Genomic DNA, 15874 nt, shown 5'->3' on the forward strand with positions numbered 1-15874 from the left:
TCTGTGTGCCTCAGAGAGGGCTTCTGAAGATGACAGACCAAAGAAACCACTCCACCCAAATCTGGACTGGTACAAGAATGAGTTTTACTAGGACTACTTGTGAGGACAATGGTGAGAAGTCACAGGGACACTTACAGGTGACAACTATACTGCCAGTCTCTCCCTCCGGCAACTGTCAATTGCGCATACACCCTCAGGAAGCAGAGGGGCTGTGTGCAACTTCTGTGTTGACTGTCCCTCCCCTAACATTCTCTTGAAGAAAAGAAACACAGCGGTAATTAGATGTAGTACAGTGGAGAGGACATCTTGGGGCAAGGGACAAAACTCAGAATGCAGACATGCTAAGCTTTGTGAGGATGCAAGGTGCACAGTGCAGGCAGTGAACAATAGTTTGCTCGGATTGGTTCTGGGTGGGGTGGGGTTATGGGTGTGTCAAGCAAGAACTGCAATGCCAGCGAACTTCTTGATGGGGAAAGCAGTTGGTAGACTTAGAAGCTGAGTGCCTTCAATCTCTTTAAAGGTGCTGCCAAAACGATAGCTCTTGCAAGTGTGCTCTAAGAGCAAAGGATGTTGTAAAGGCCTTTGGCATTGGAACAAGTGCTATGTGTTAAGGCAAGGAAGCCAAGTGTTAAAGAGCCTTACAGGGCAATCCTGCTCCAGCTGCAGAAGGGATGTGCGGGCGGGCTTAACTAAGAAACTGACGGCAGAGCAGAGCAAAGCTGACTGACTGCGGGGAGTACAAGGAGACTCTTGCTTCTCCTCATCTTATCTATTGTTAGGTTTTTGAAAGGACACAATGGACACGCACTTTATTTGCACTGAGAGAATTTAATAGAAGTTACACATTTTAAAATGTTGAAAGAAGCAGTCATGTACAGGTGATCCTCCTGCTTCAGTCTCTTAGATGGGATGACAAACACGTACACCTGTCTGGCTAACACTATGTGCAGTTAATGAAAGGCTGGACAACCCATGACGCCCCTCGGGAACTCACCGCCTTCAGCCATTCAGGCCTCAAGAGAAACACTGAGCCCTCTTGTCTCTGATCCAATGCCTTTAACAAATGGACAGAGACTCCTCATACAATTTGTTAAGATGAAGGTCTTCCGTTCTCTCCCTGGCCTCTGCAGGGAGCTTCGGTGTCTCATGCTTAATCTATACATCCTGCCTGAGTTATTTATCTCCGTCGTCACATGACTGCTATCAATCTTGCTCCACTCCCATATTTTTACACCCTCCGTCTATGCAACAGAAGAGTGGTGTGTGTGTGTGTATGTGTGTGTGTGTGTGTGTGTGTGTGTGTGATATAATACTCTCTCATTGAAAGAGGCACATTCTATATCACAATTTGCTTTTTTATTATCATCACCATTATGAAGAGCTAAATGCACAATCCAGTCTCCAGGCAACACAAGTGTAGCTGCCTTGTATGCAGGACACCTGCATTCGATGCTGTAGCATGATTTTTTGGGGGGTTGGGTAGGGTGGGTGTTGTGTTTTTTCTGGCCTCCTGTTAAAGGCCAGCCACAAAGTTCCAAACCATAGTTACAACAGCGCAGTCTTCAAGCAATTAAAGCCAATCGATGGTTGAGTGAGTGGTGGACGATCTCTTTCCGTAAACAGATCACTGAAAAGCCCAGAACAAAGCCACCTGCTGAGAAAAGTCCGGTTCAGCCAGTGTGACTTGGGAACCCACGCCCCACCACCCCCACAGCAAGTGGGGGGGGGGCGCGGGGGGGGGTCAGGTCACTCCAGCATGTGCTGGAGCAGGGAGGGATCAGCCTCCACTGCCTGGAGGCCCTTGTGTAAGCTTAGGAAGGTGGCCTGCTTCCCAAAACGCTGGCGCCAGCGGACAAAGGCCTCCACCACCTGCGAATGCACGTTGTGGGGATGGTTGGCCTTGCAGCGGTAGATGTCGGTCTGGGACAGTCCCAGAGACAGGACCACGGGCTCCCACTCCGGGCCTAGCCTCTGAGCCAGCTGGTTAATCTGCTGGTCTGATGGCGAGCTGCTGAGGATGTGTGAGGGGATTCCGGCCATCCAGTCACCTGAGGAGGAAAAGAACAGGAAATTGAATAAAGCAAGCACCTCATATAGGGAAGACTTGAGAATGGGGCGGGGCAGATAGGCGACTATTTCCGGTCTTTTTGTACTGCTCAGTTTCGTGGGCTGAACCGTGCGTGCCGCTGAAACCGCCCCCCCCTTCAGTTTTTTTTTTTTAATTAAATGTTTTCTTCATTTACATTTCAAATGCTATCCCCTTTCCTAGTTTCCTCTCCGAAAATCCCCTATCCCCTACTCCCTACCCCTGCTCCCCAACCCACCCACTCCTGCTTCCTGGCCCTGGCATTCCTCTATACTGGGGCATAGAATCTTCACAAGACCAAGGGCCTCTCCTCCCTTTGATGACCAACTAGGCCATCCGCTTAGCATCTCTTAAAAGTGTTCACTGCAGAAGATCTAAGAAGAAAAATCCATGGATAGTTGCTTAATTCTGCCTCCTTGTGTATATAGACAGACAAACATGTATCATGCTCACGGACACACTATTTTGTCACAAGGTTTTTTTTGTTTTTGTTTTTTAAACTCCTGTCTCTTTTTGTCAGAAATCTTATCAAGAGCTCTGGCTGAAAACCACTCCCCTCAATACCAGCCTGGGGGCCAGCAGTGTGCTGCTCCAAGCTGTGAGTGCTGCTCCCCTTGAAGGGTCGTGGGGAGGGGCTCGAGGCCAAACTGACAGCTTCTCTCTCCTGGCAGCCTCAATATAAAACATCGCCCAGAATAGAAGGTACAGAAGCAGGAAGCCAGAGCATCCCCTCTCCCTGAGGAAAAAAACAAGCCATAGAGGCAAGATGTGATGGGAGAAGAGACTAGAAGCCATTCGAGCTGTCTCACCATCCCAGCCAAGCCTACAGCGTAGGAGTAGGTGCTGGGGAGAGCTTGACCTTACACTTGCTAAACAGGATTCTGAAGAGTGCCAGTGTGTGTGTGGCTGTAACTGTGCCACTGTACAGACACTGACATTCTACGGGGGGCGGGGAGGGGGACCTCTAACTGGATGTGAGCCATGGAGCGAAGAAGCTAAAGCTAGCTCCTGAAAAGAGAATGCTGGGTAAAGAGGGTGGTCCAGCCCCTCCTAAGGGAACCGCATATGCAAAGGTGGAGGAACTGGAGTGTGCCAGAGACAGAGGCCAAGGGAAGTTTGAGAGGGACTCTAAGCATCCAAGATGACCGCAGCGGTGCTAAGGGTGAGGCGCGGTCATATGTGCCACAGCATCTGTATGACACTTGCTGGCCAGCTGCATCACAGTTTACTTAGCGTACTCCACAGTCACCAGCCCCTGCTTCATTTTCCGATTCAACGAGAAGATAAAAGACCCTGCAAGAAGAGCTGTGGGTCCCACAGCCCTTGTCTCCGACTCCAGAACCGTCAGCTGCCAAGACTCTAGAGCAGTGTCGAAGACCATTTCAGTATTTGTCAGTTCTGCAACTTAAAAAGGACCATGAGGCAATCTGAATAATGAAGATGTTACTGCTGTCCAATAAATCAACAGCAACGATTTTATGAAATCAAGTCGTCCACTGTTCCACCTGGACCCCTCCTTACACGCTGTGCAGGAAGGTGGCTAAATCTCAATGACATTCAAAGTGGCAGAAGAGCTTTCCTCCACCGCCTGCTTTTAGTTACATTGGAAGATGACCTGACTGCCCTCCCAACCTGCAGTTAAATATGTAATACAATACCAAGGAAAAATATTATAAACACTTGAAGGGAAACCCTCTGACTGTGACACTCTGGAACACACACTGTGCCCCTCTCCCCCTGCCCCTCACAATGCTTGATTTCTGTTGCTTTTGTAGGGTGCCTCATATCTTCCTGATTCTCAAGTGATAGTCTGCATCCCCTGCCCCACCCTTTTGTGTTCCTGCGTCTGTAGTTTTGATGTGTGACAAGTGGTCAGTTTTATCACATGTTGTAGGATTTTCCCTGTCCAATCACATTAGGGCAGTGGGAGGCCTGTGATTGTACAGGGAAAAGGGAGGCTGAGCTAAGAGTTGTAGAGACAGGGAGCATCTCAGAGTAGGAGAAGGAAGATGGCTGTGGACGTGAACCCGCATGGCGTTTTCCAGCCACAGGTAGCTATGATTTCACAATACTAGGATAAAGCTTTTATCATTATCAATTGGCTCTAAAATTATTGTATTGGCATCTTGTAAATTGTGATATTATTGATACATAAATCTGATTGGCTAATTAAGCATTAAGAGTCTTTTTTTTTCTTTTGGTTTTTCGAGACAGGGTTTCTCTGTATAGCCCTGGCTGTCCTGGAACTCACTTTGTAGACCAGGCTGGCCTCAAACTCAGAAATTTGCCTGCCTCTGCCTCCCGAGTACTGGGATTAAAGGCATGTGCCACCACACCCGGTTCAGCATTAAGAGTCTTGATTCTACCAGGGTACTGGATATTGTGATGTGATGGCTGACCATGTGGTAGTGAGAGGAACTGAGGGGGGAGGGGCCCGCCAGAGAGTGGCCCAGAGGGAGCCCTGTGGCAGTTTGGCAGGAGTGCAGGAGCATGGGCCAACCAGGTTTACTTTTTAATATTTCCCTGCAACAATCTCTAGGTAACTTCTTACAAGAGATGTTCACAGTTGCTGTAGTCTCTGAGGAGTTTCAGGTCAAGACTGCCTACTGTCTCATTAGAACAATGTCTTTATATTTAGAGAACTAGTTATACATTATTTCAAACTATTTAACATGATACTTTTGAACTATAAACATACCATTATGCTATATAAACAATTTTATTCCCCCTTGCATAATTTTCAAGTTTATAGACCTCACTCCTATTTTGTGGTTGGGAGTGTTGCTTTGGAGAACTCTGGTACCAACTTGGTTATCCAACATTTCGAGTAGAATATTATTTGGCTTTCAAAAGAAATAAAGTTCTGACATGTTACAACATGGGCTAGTTGTGAGGACACTGTGCTAGGTAAATGTGGCCTCTCCACAGAAGGCAAGCACCCTGCGGTTCCACTCAGAGGAAGGACCTGACATCATCGTGGTCACAGAGGCAGAGAACAGTGTGGCAGCTGGGACAGGAGGGAGGAAGGGGGTTGGTGGTTAGTAGGTAAGGGGTTTTAGGTCCTAAAAAGGGTTTCTAAAGACATTTCCGTACATGACACTTCTCCAAACTTTGTATGCTGCTGGTGATTTGGTGTCAGGGTTTATTTTTTGCTTTTGACTACTTTCCTTTCAGGTGAGTGGATGCTGAGGAGGGATCAGGTGAGTGGATGGTGGGGAGGGAGCCTCAGGTGAGTGGATGGTGGGGAGGGAGCCTCAGGTGAGTGGATGGTGGGGAGGGAGCCTCAGGTGAGTGGATGGTGGGGAGGGAGCCTCAGGTGAGTGGATGGTGGGGAGGGAGCCTCAGGTGAGTGGATGCTGGGGAGGGAGCCTCAGGTGAGTGGATGCTAGGGAGGGAGCCTCAGGTGAGTGGACGCTGGGGAGGGAGCCTTGGTGTCTATGCTGTGCTCTGGCATCTTTTTACCTCCAGCTCAGAAGGCAGCAGAGGCTGTAAGAAAAGCACCTGGAAAAGCAAGCCAACTAGAAACCTTCATTCTGATGGGCAACCACAAAGCACATCCAGTGTTCCCCAAAAGGCAGAGGAATCAACTATTTGATCTTCCTGCAACCAATTTCCAGTATACCCCAAAGATGAAGGCCATATTGCAAACACAAATAACATCCTACTCACTGTGATGGGAACTTGGATTTGACTGTCAAGTCTAGGAAACTCAATGAGACTGTTATCAACAATTGCGTTTTCACTAAATTAGTGTGGATATGCTCTGGGCCTTGGATTAGCAGGTCTGGTCAGTCTCTAAAGACAAGCCTGTCACCAAGCAGGTAACCAGGTAGCATGGGCTAAGTCACTTCACATTTCCCAGACCGATCATTTGTAAATGATAAAGCCAGATGGCACCCAAGGCTTCATCTAGCTGTAATGTGGTACTGTCTTTCAGAAGTGATTTTATTATTTTCTTCAGACTGTGATTTTTGAGTTCTCATTAAATCCTCCACTAATCATTTAGCACTGCATCCCCTTACACAGCTGTTAAAATAGAAGCAAGCCGTGCAGGCTCTTCAGAATAAATTTTGGTTAATCCATTATTTCTGTTTTGTAAAGACCACAAACCTTCTGAAGGAAAAAAAAACCAGTGAGATGAATATTTGCTACAGTTTTTTTTTTTTTCCAAACTGTATAAAACATTTGAGATGTTCTCGGGGAGCCACACCTTCCACAGCCTCACCAGGACCTGACATGGCTGTTTCTCCTTCCTTGAGCTCCGCCCTCAGACCACAGCTTTATCATAGCTCTCCCCTTTCTGTGGGACACTTCCTCGGTCACAAGTAGAACTTCTCATCAAGCTGTACCACCTTCACAGCTCTCAGATGCAGTTCCTACTTCCTCTGAGATCTCCCTTGTCCACCTATGACCTTGTAACCTCTTACCCACTGTCTGTGTGCTGCTGCGGTTTCCCGTCCCTGGCACCGCTCAATGTCCCTGGAGCTGTCAACTCCTGTTGAGCAAACGGAGCTTCGTCCATTTGCCCAGTGATGCACCCAGGTGCCCAGAACAATGCTTTGCATACAGCAGTCTCTCCCCTGACGCTTTGGGATAAGAGAGTGATTGTAAAGGATGCCTTAGCTCAACATTCATGTATGTAGCTGTGTGTGTGTGTGTGTGTGTGTGTGTGTGTGTGTGTGTGTATGTGTGTATGTGTAGTACTCCAGAGTGGGAGAGAACTGACCAGCAACACTAGCTCCACCACAGAAACAACTAGAAAATACAAAGCCCACTAGGAAAGTTCTTCACCCCTCTCCCAACTTTGTAAAGAGAAATAAATAGCATTTTTTTACAATGAAAAAATGTTTATTCAAAGGTCAGAATTCTTTCCCACTCAGTTCCCCCACCCCCCAACCCATTATCTTAGGGAGGAGAGGCTAGTTTTATGTCAACTTGACACAGGCTAGAGAGGAGGAAACCTCAATTAAGGAAATACCTCCCTGGGATCCAGCTGTAGGCAAGCCTGCAGGGTGTTTTCTTAGTTAGTAAGGGATGCAGGAGGGCCCAACCTTAATGCTGAACAGGGCGTGTAGAAGAGGAAGCCAAGCAACCCTTTCCCTCCCCACACTGCTCAGTCATGATGCTTCGTCACAGCCATAGTAACCCTAACTAAGACAGTGGGTGAGTTTGAGAAAATTAAGTAATCATTTTCAAACTTTCAAAATAGTACAATACATATCGGCTTTTCTAGACCATCTCCTAGTTTATAACTACATCTCTTGTTGGCTGTAGTTGAACTACAGTTCCCATAAAGCTCTGTAATAAAGCTGTTGACTGCTCTTCTATTAAAAACACCCCATCTCACTTTGCCTGTCTGTCTGTCCACCCACCCATCCATCCACCCACCCATCTGTCTGTCCATCCTTCTGTCCATCTGTCCTTCTGTCTGTCTGTCCATCTGCCTGCCCATCCATCCATCCATCCATCCATCCATCCATCTATCCATCCATCATCTCCATGCATGGACAGATGTTCCCTGAATGATGACAATACTTTGTGGGGATTCTTTTCCTTTCCCTTCTCAGTATAGCTTGGATTCCTCTATATTTACATGCAGGGTTTGTACGGGGAAGCCATGAGAAGCTGGATGAATGGGAAGTAGCAGCTGGTCTTGCAGCAACTTAGCATCGGGTGCTGGAGTAGATGTGCACGCCTTTATATCGCTCTAGACAAGGAGTGGGGGAGGATGGGGGGCTGTGGGGAGACAGTGAGTCGGGAGAACTGACGAGTCGTAATCACTACATGATGCTGGAAGCAGCGAGCAAGAAAATGCTGAGTCAGGCGTTTGTGCTTAGCCATTTGGCAAGAACTACAGCTGCTTGGGGCCAGGCAGGCAGACTGAACGGGGTAGGCAAATGACATTCATTTTTGGGTTGGTTTTTGTTGTTGTTGTTGCTGCTGTTGCTGTTTTGTTTTGTTTGCCAATGTAAAAAAATATATATTTCTTATTCAGAAAAATGAACTGCTATAGATCTGACAACCTGACTCATTCCCATCAAATGTGCAGCTGCTTCCTGGGTGAGCATAGCTGCTCTCTGGGGTAAGGAATTGGTTGTTTTTTGTTTGTTTGTTTGTTTGTTTTTATTAAAAACATGGACATTATAATTCATAAGTAAAATCTAAAAAAAAAAAAAACCTGTAAAAGGAAAAATAAAGACTTCTAATCAGAGTTGTCTTACCCATAGGCAGGACGGGACAGCACTGAGAGCTCATAATATTTTGGGGAGAATAAGAAAAAGTTATTTTTTATCTTCATAATTAGAGGGGGAAAAGTGGACATTAGGTGAATGAAATATTTGAATAAATAACATCTCCATGTTCACCTTCATTAACTATCATATACTTACTTTTTTATTGTCTTAGGGGGTAAGGTCTCATAAAGACAGAAATGGCTACAGCCCAAGGGGAGCAGGGCGAGCTTGCCTCTAATGTGAACACGTCACAGTCACAGTGGCAGAAATGTTAGGTTCATGGACCCATGTCCTTTAAAACCACATCTGAAACTTAAAGACATGGTGCAGTTGTTGAGAGACTAAGCTCCAAAGCACCTGCTGTTTCCCTGGAGGGCAGACTGTGACCAACAGACAGTTTTAATGCTAGCGCTCCCACTGCTGGCTGGCCTTCAGGCAATGGGTCACCTCAACCATTCATGAGACCCCCCGGGAGACCTGCAGAAGACATTAAGGATTCCTTATGTGGAAGTTACATCATCTGGACATACAGATCTGTGTTTTTCTCTTTTTCAAAATAGAGAAATTACATTATTTCACATAAGTGACTACTCTCTAAATTAAAAAAATGTTTAAATATTCCTTTAAGCCATACTTTAATCTTCTGAATAAAATATATAAACATGTAGACTGATGATATCCAGGCTAAAGAAAACAAGCAGGCCCCATAGCCCTGGATAAGATCTCTGCTGCTGATTTTCGGGCAAATGGCAATTACAGAGGTGGTTTGAGAAACCACAACATCACTATAAATTATGGAGCAACTCCAGTGGATTGATGCTTTCCCTATTAGTGTGCAGATTCCTAAAAGAAGGGCAGGACCATGAGCGATGCTGAGAACAGTGTTAACTTCAGGCATCAGTGCCCATTTCTCTGATGGAGCTCAGCTGGGCTGCGTGACTTGGCAGTAAGACTGTAGTAGGCAGGGTTTGAAGGCCAGGCAAATCGCCAGCTCCTTCCCCACTGGGATGCAACAGCAATCCTAAGAGCAAAACACTCAGTTCTTGTACCAGCAAAGCCCGAGAGAGAGGAAGAAGACAGTGCCCCACCCTTTTGTTCTTTCTGAGACAGGGCCTTACATAACACAGGCCATTCTTCAAGATCTCCCTGTCTCAGCCTCCTGGATGCTGGGTCATAGGCAATTCCCTACCCCATCTCTTAAGGTAGGCTTCTTAACCTGTTACCCTCTCAAAGCTAGAAGGGATGCTGATATTGTGATTGGCAATCAAGTGAACTGCAAAGATGGATGAAATGGTAATAGAAAGGTTTACCTTGCTTTGGGATAAATGTAATAGACTATCCTGAGATTTTGTCTAAACAAACAAACAAACAACAACAAAAAAAAGCATGGACGTACTGAATATTTTCAACATGGCTCAAGTGAAGACCAAAAAAAGGAAGAGTTTGGTGGTTTTGTTTGTTTGTTTGTCTGTTTTGTGTTTAAGACACACTTTATGTGTGGGGTTTGGACCTGTATGCATGCATGTGCACCATCTGCATTCAGATATATATATATATATTTTTTTTTTTTTTTGGTTTTTCGAGACAGGGTTTCTCTGTGTAGCCCTAGCCGGGCATGGTGGCGCACTCCTTTAATCCCAGCACTCGGGAGGCAGAGGCAGGTGGATTTCTGAGTTCGAGGCCAGCCTGGTCTACAGATTTATATGTTTTAACTGACTGCAAATGCAACAGGACTCTAGCCCTGAAACGAAAACAAAATTAAAAACAAAACAAAAACCAAAAACACACTTGAGAGCAATCTCAGCTCCATTAACACCTGTGTTTGGAATCAGGCGCCAGGAAGGCCAAAGTCTCAGAGCATCCATGTTAGCCAAACCGATGACACCTGCCCATTATACGGACGGACAGAAGGCGAGCAAAGCCGAAGTGCCAGGACACACGTCACCTTGGGCAGAGGTGTGTGGCATATGCTGCAGTTAGTTAAAAGGCTAACAGGGCCATGTCCCTCTTGTTCACAGCTCATTCCCTGCACAGTGTCTGGTCGTTAGCAGCTCCTACCGATATATTTTCAGTTTAGTTTTTTTTTTTTTTTAAACTACTTCTGGGGCAGTTGCCATGGATTCAGGAGTGGCAGTCCTCCAGTCTCCCTGATAAAGTGCAGACTATGCCTCGAGGCAGGGCCAAGCAGACTGGAAAGTTCTGCCTGGCTGTGCTGTTCTGCTGGTCTTGACAAGCTTGCCCTTCTCTAGGCTTCTCCATATCTCAATTTTGTGAGGAAAGTGACTTATAAGAGTTATTTTTCTCAGTAGTGGATATAGGCCTCGCTTCACGTAAAATGCAATGACAGCACACATAAATCCAGCAAATTCTCACAGGGGCCCATCGTACAAGCCTGTTTGAGGCTGCCGACAGAACGTGAGGCAAATCGGGCTGAGGATGGACATCATTTAGGGGCTGTCTCAAGCTTTGGAGGCTTGAGCACCACTGTTGAGCCTAACTCAGGTATCTCCGTGAAGCCGAAACAAGAGAAATAAAGTCATTTGCTTACGCCAGTCATTAGCTGATGACACAGCTCAGCTGGCCAGGTGGCTGTGTGCTGTTGTCTGTCCTAGGAGGCCTATGATGGCTGCAGAAAGCGGCCTAGGTCACAATCCTAATGCCCATTCTGCAGGACTTCAGAAATAATGCAGGCTCAACCCTGATTAGTGTTGCTAATTCCCTTAACAGCCATGAGCATTAGGTGCGATTTTTCTCTTGACCTTTTTCTATATTTCTATGTTTCTTTTGAAAGATACGGATGTATGAGAAGCATACATGTGAGAGACTGAAAGAAAAGTTTCACATAACAAAGGAACCACCTTCCCGACATGTCACCCTGCTTCATTTTAATCATGGCTTAGTAACCACAAAATTGACTTCATCTCCTAGTAACTGCATGCAGAGGTTTGCCTAGCATATATTCCAGGGGTAGGTTCGTATTCTCATTAGTTATTAACTGACTCCACCTCCTCAGAGAAGCCCCTTGGGACTCTTCAAAGCATATTAGCCAGATCCTTGTCCAGGGGACAGATTTGGGAGAGAAAGGGAAGGAAGGACAATTGAGATGCTTTCCTATGCCAAACCTGAAACCCATTGGAGCAGGAGCCCTAGGGCCCAGGAGAGGAAGGGCCTCCTTCCCCAAATGCTTCCTGGCATATGTTTAGTGCTCAATAAGCCATTGTCAAAATAAATCCTTTAGGGTGCTGATGAGAGAGCTGCCTCTGCAGGGGTATAAAAGGACCCATCCACCAGAGGCGTCCCTTCAGGAGGCAATGGATGGAATCCGGCTACATGCGTTCAGTTTGGCCTGTGTAGTTCAACTAAGCTTAGAACCTGGGATGAAGTTTCATGAAATCCCATTCATGACAGGCTTTGCCTGTCAGCTCCGTGACATCATCTGCATGCTGGTCGCCCTCTCCCCCCAGCCTATGGGGAACATACATGTGAAAGCTTAGCTTCTGGGATGCATCATCACCCAGGGAGAGAACAACTCACAGATGCTCTGGACTCAGCTGTCCAGTGTCTAGATAGTACGCACAAGACCTCTGTTCAATACCCAGCTCTACTATACATTATAACTTCAAAGGCTCAGCTGTCCACTGCCTATGTAGCACTCTGTTCAATACCCAGCTGTACTATACATTATAACTCCAAAGGCCCATTCTCACCCAAGGGGGCGCTGACATACACATCATGGTCTTGTCCTATCGAGAGAGGCTTGAATTGTTTTTACTTTGTCTCTGGGATGACATGGGAAAAGGGTGACATATAGGAAATAAGGTCTAGAATGAGACCTTATTCTCATTGGCCACAAATAATATCATTCTGCATACATGGGTTTCCAGTGAACTTGGGAGCAACACTGTGGGAAATGTTTCAAATGTTAGGCCAGCCTCAAGGGCCAGTTGTTGAAATAAAAATGTGTTGCCTTACCATGGACATATCTTCCTGAAAACCCAATTGCTCCCAATCAAAACCTCAACACATCTTAGAGAAGCTGATAAAAGCCAATTCTGAGACATACAAGGGAGAGGTGAAGAACCAGAGAGCCAAAAATTATTTTGAAAAAGAACAAAGTTGGACAAATTTCTCTACCTAGTTTCAAGTCTTTATACTAAAGCTATGAAATTAAGAAGCAGATAGTATTAAAAAGATAGACAATATCAGCAGGATAAACTGAAGCCCAGAAACAGATCCATGCAAAAGTACAAACTAAAGTCAGTGAAAGGAATGGGGTTTTCAACAAATGATGCAGAAATAACTGGTTGTCCATATTCACACACACACACACACACACACACAAACACACACACACACACATACACACACAGGTGAGAACTCCAACTTACTAAGAGAAAGCCTAGACAAAACATTTCAGTAAACTCAGCTCAGACAGTGTGGTGGTTTGGGTGAGAATGGCCCCCCAGGCTCTGAACATTTGGTCCCAATCAGTGGAAGTGTTTGGGAAGGATTTGGGAAGGAGGTGTGACCTTGTTGGAGACGGTGTGTCATTGAGAATCAGCTTTGAGAGTCCAAAAGCTCTGACTACTCTTCCATCCCTCACTAGCACTCTCCTGCACTCTCTGGCTCCCTCTCCTTCCTCCCCTCATCCACTCACACTTGTGGGCTGGAACCCAGTAACTCCCAGTTACTGACCCAGCACCTGCCTGTCAGCCTGACACCATACTCCCCACCATGACTGTCATGGATTCACCTTCTGAAACCACGGGCCCCTAACTGAATGCTTTCCTTTCCAAGTTGCCTTGGTCACAGTGTTCTATTATAGCAACAGAACAGTAACTAAGATGAGGAGACTGCACAGAAACAATATCAAGGCACTGTACATGAAAGAATCTGGTAAACTAAACATTAGTCTATGTTTAGAGTTCTGTGCTTTGAAAAATAAGACACAGCAGAAACTCCAGATGCAGCTCAGCAATAGAATGCTCACTAGCACACAGGGCCAGGACCTATCCCAATCACCAGATAAGGCAAGCCACAGACTGGGAACAAGTATTATAATCTCTTTCTATATATACATCTTACAAAGGACTTGCATGCAACATGTAATTCTTAGAGCTTAATAGAAAAACAACCCCATTTTTATTTGTCTACCTTATCTCTTTATTATTTATTTATTATTAATTTTATTATTTTTTTTAAACAGGGTTTCTCTGTGTTGCCCTGGCTGTCCTAGAACTCACTCTGTAGACCAGGATGGACTTCAATTCAGAGATCTACCTGCCTCTGCCTCCCACATGCTGGGATTAAAAGCATGTGCCAGGACCACCAAGCTTTTTTTTTTTTTTTAATTTTTAAAATTGAAATAGAAGTACATCATTTCCTCCTTGTGGGTCAAACGTTAGGCCAGCCTCAAGGGCCAGTTGTTGAGATAAAAATGTGTTTCCTTACCACTGACATATCTTCGTGAAAACCCAATTGCTTCTAATCAAAACCTCAACACATCTTAGAGACAGAAGCTGACAAAAGCCAATTCTGAAACATGCAAGGGAGAGGTGAAGAACCAGAGAGCCACAGTTACCTTCCCTTGAACTCTTCTCACATCTCATGCTCATTAATTGCCTCTTTTTCTTTAATTATAGTTGTTACATGTGTGTATATATGCTTGCACAGATTATAAGTACATATATGTATACATATATATTCTGCTGAGACTAGTTTTGTTTTTTGTATGTGTTACACTATGTTATGTTATGTTATGTTATGTTATGTTATGTTATGATGCTTGCTTGTATATGGTTTCAGGGCTGACCACTGGGCACTGGATAACAAGAAGAGGGCTCATCCCTGGGAGAAGCTAACTCCCCTCTCCCCTCTCACAGGACTCATTAGTTGCTGGAATTCTTTGTCTAGGGGTGGGATCCTGTGAAATTCTCCCTGTTGTGGGGAAATATTAAAAGTAGAACCGCCATGTTCCCGCGCTTCATTCAGCTACTCTCTGCCCACCAACTCTCTGGTGGGGCCAGAGCACCCAAGTTCCCTTCGCTGCCAAGCCAGCCCCACACAATGACCATCTGCCCCACAGTCAGCCGCCACAACACCTAGCAACCCAGTAGAAACAAAACTCTAGAAGCTTATAATTAACAAGTCAGACATTCTCAATTCACAAGATGCCAATACAATAATTTCAGAACCAACTGATAATGATAAAAGCTGCCCACCTAGATTAGACAAACTATCCCAATTAGTCAATCCTGTATGATATCATAACTACCTGTGGCTATTTAAAACCACATGGGATCAGGATCTTCTTCCTGTCCATCTGCCTCCATCTTGACTTCTCCTCCTCCCTCCTCTGAGTCGCTCTCTGTCCCTGCAACTCTTCGCTCCACCTCCCTTTTCCCTGTCCAATCACAGGCCTCCTGCTGCACTAATATTTTAATGTAATTGGACAGGGAAAATCCTGCCACACTCCCTCTCCCGAATTTCATGTCTAATGATACCACCATTGGTCCAGTCTTGTTTGTGCAGCTTTCTCTAGGAGAGACTGCTTCACAGAGGATTTCCTGGCATTCCAGCTCTTACAGTCTTTCTACCTCCCCTTCCTTGAAGTTCCCTGAGGCACAGATGCATCTGCTGGGGCTGAGCTCTCCATATCCTATGTTGTCTCCAGCTGTATGTTTCTCTGACGGCCTCCATTTGCTGTAAAGACAAGCATCTCTGGTGAGGGATGGAAGCTACTCTTATCTGTGGGTAAAAGGATAAGATTTAGAGTACGGTGGATAAGTATTCTGGTAAGCAAGGTGGCAGTAGTAGATTCCTTTCTGAGGTCCAGGACCTTTACCATCTCCGAGAATTTGGGTATGTTTCCAATGCCAGCCGTAATCGCTCTCTTGCTGAGTGGGCCTGAAGTCCAATTAGAGTTGTTGGTTTCCACTGGCATGTGAGTGCCATTATTGCACCTTCTATGCATGACTCGCCATGTTGGTCACTATAGTGGTTGAATGGTGTTGGAGCTAGACAGGGCTGCTCAGTTGTTCCCCTTCCTTGACAGCTTGCATAGTGTTTTCTGAAACCATGGAAGACAGACACTTTCAGGACAGATCCAACTTAAGTCATCTGAGTTGTTTGTCCTCAGTATAAGGTGTAAAGCAAGCCCATTTAAATAAAATGGCCAGAAATGTGGACAGTGAAGATGATACAGGCATGGTGAACAGATACATAAAAAGGCACTGCGCATCAGTTATTAGGGGAATGCAAATTAAAACCACAGTTGAGTACCACTCAACTCAGATGAATATGGCTGCCAGGCACAGAAGGGAAAACACTGCTTCTGTGAGGATCCAATACTGTCACATCCACAGAGCTGGAATCGTGCTTGCCTGGAGCAGGGCACGGGAAATGGGCTGCCTTTGTCAGGAACAATCTCAGCTATATAAGATGAATAGGTCCTTCACACCTGTCAGACTGCACTGTGTCTAGTTAATGATGACATATTGTGTAGGTTGCGCGTTGTGTTCACAGTACAATGGGAAAAAAGTTGAAATTAAAGAGG

At 45.6% G+C, this 15874-nt stretch overlaps 1 protein-coding gene across 6 annotated transcripts in view; it reads right to left on the bottom strand.

The window, feature by feature from the left end:
- Positions 1 to 808: 808 nt before the first annotated feature.
- The window catches only part of Cradd (CASP2 and RIPK1 domain containing adaptor with death domain), a 149400-nt gene continuing 134334 nt past the window's right edge, over positions 809 to 15874 (bottom strand). For all 6 annotated transcript variants that reach the window (NM_001330141.1, NM_001330175.1, NM_009950.3 and 3 more), the window contains exon 3: positions 809 to 2048. In NM_001330141.1, coding sequence (NP_001317070.1) covers positions 1747 to 2048 — 302 coding nt within the window. In that variant the 3' untranslated portion in view covers positions 809 to 1746. The remainder of the gene's footprint in view (positions 2049 to 15874) is intronic.

The sequence above is a fragment of the Mus musculus genome, chromosome 10, assembly GCF_000001635.26.
Source record: "Mus musculus strain C57BL/6J chromosome 10, GRCm38.p6 C57BL/6J".
NCBI lineage: Eukaryota > Metazoa > Chordata > Mammalia > Rodentia > Muridae > Mus > Mus musculus.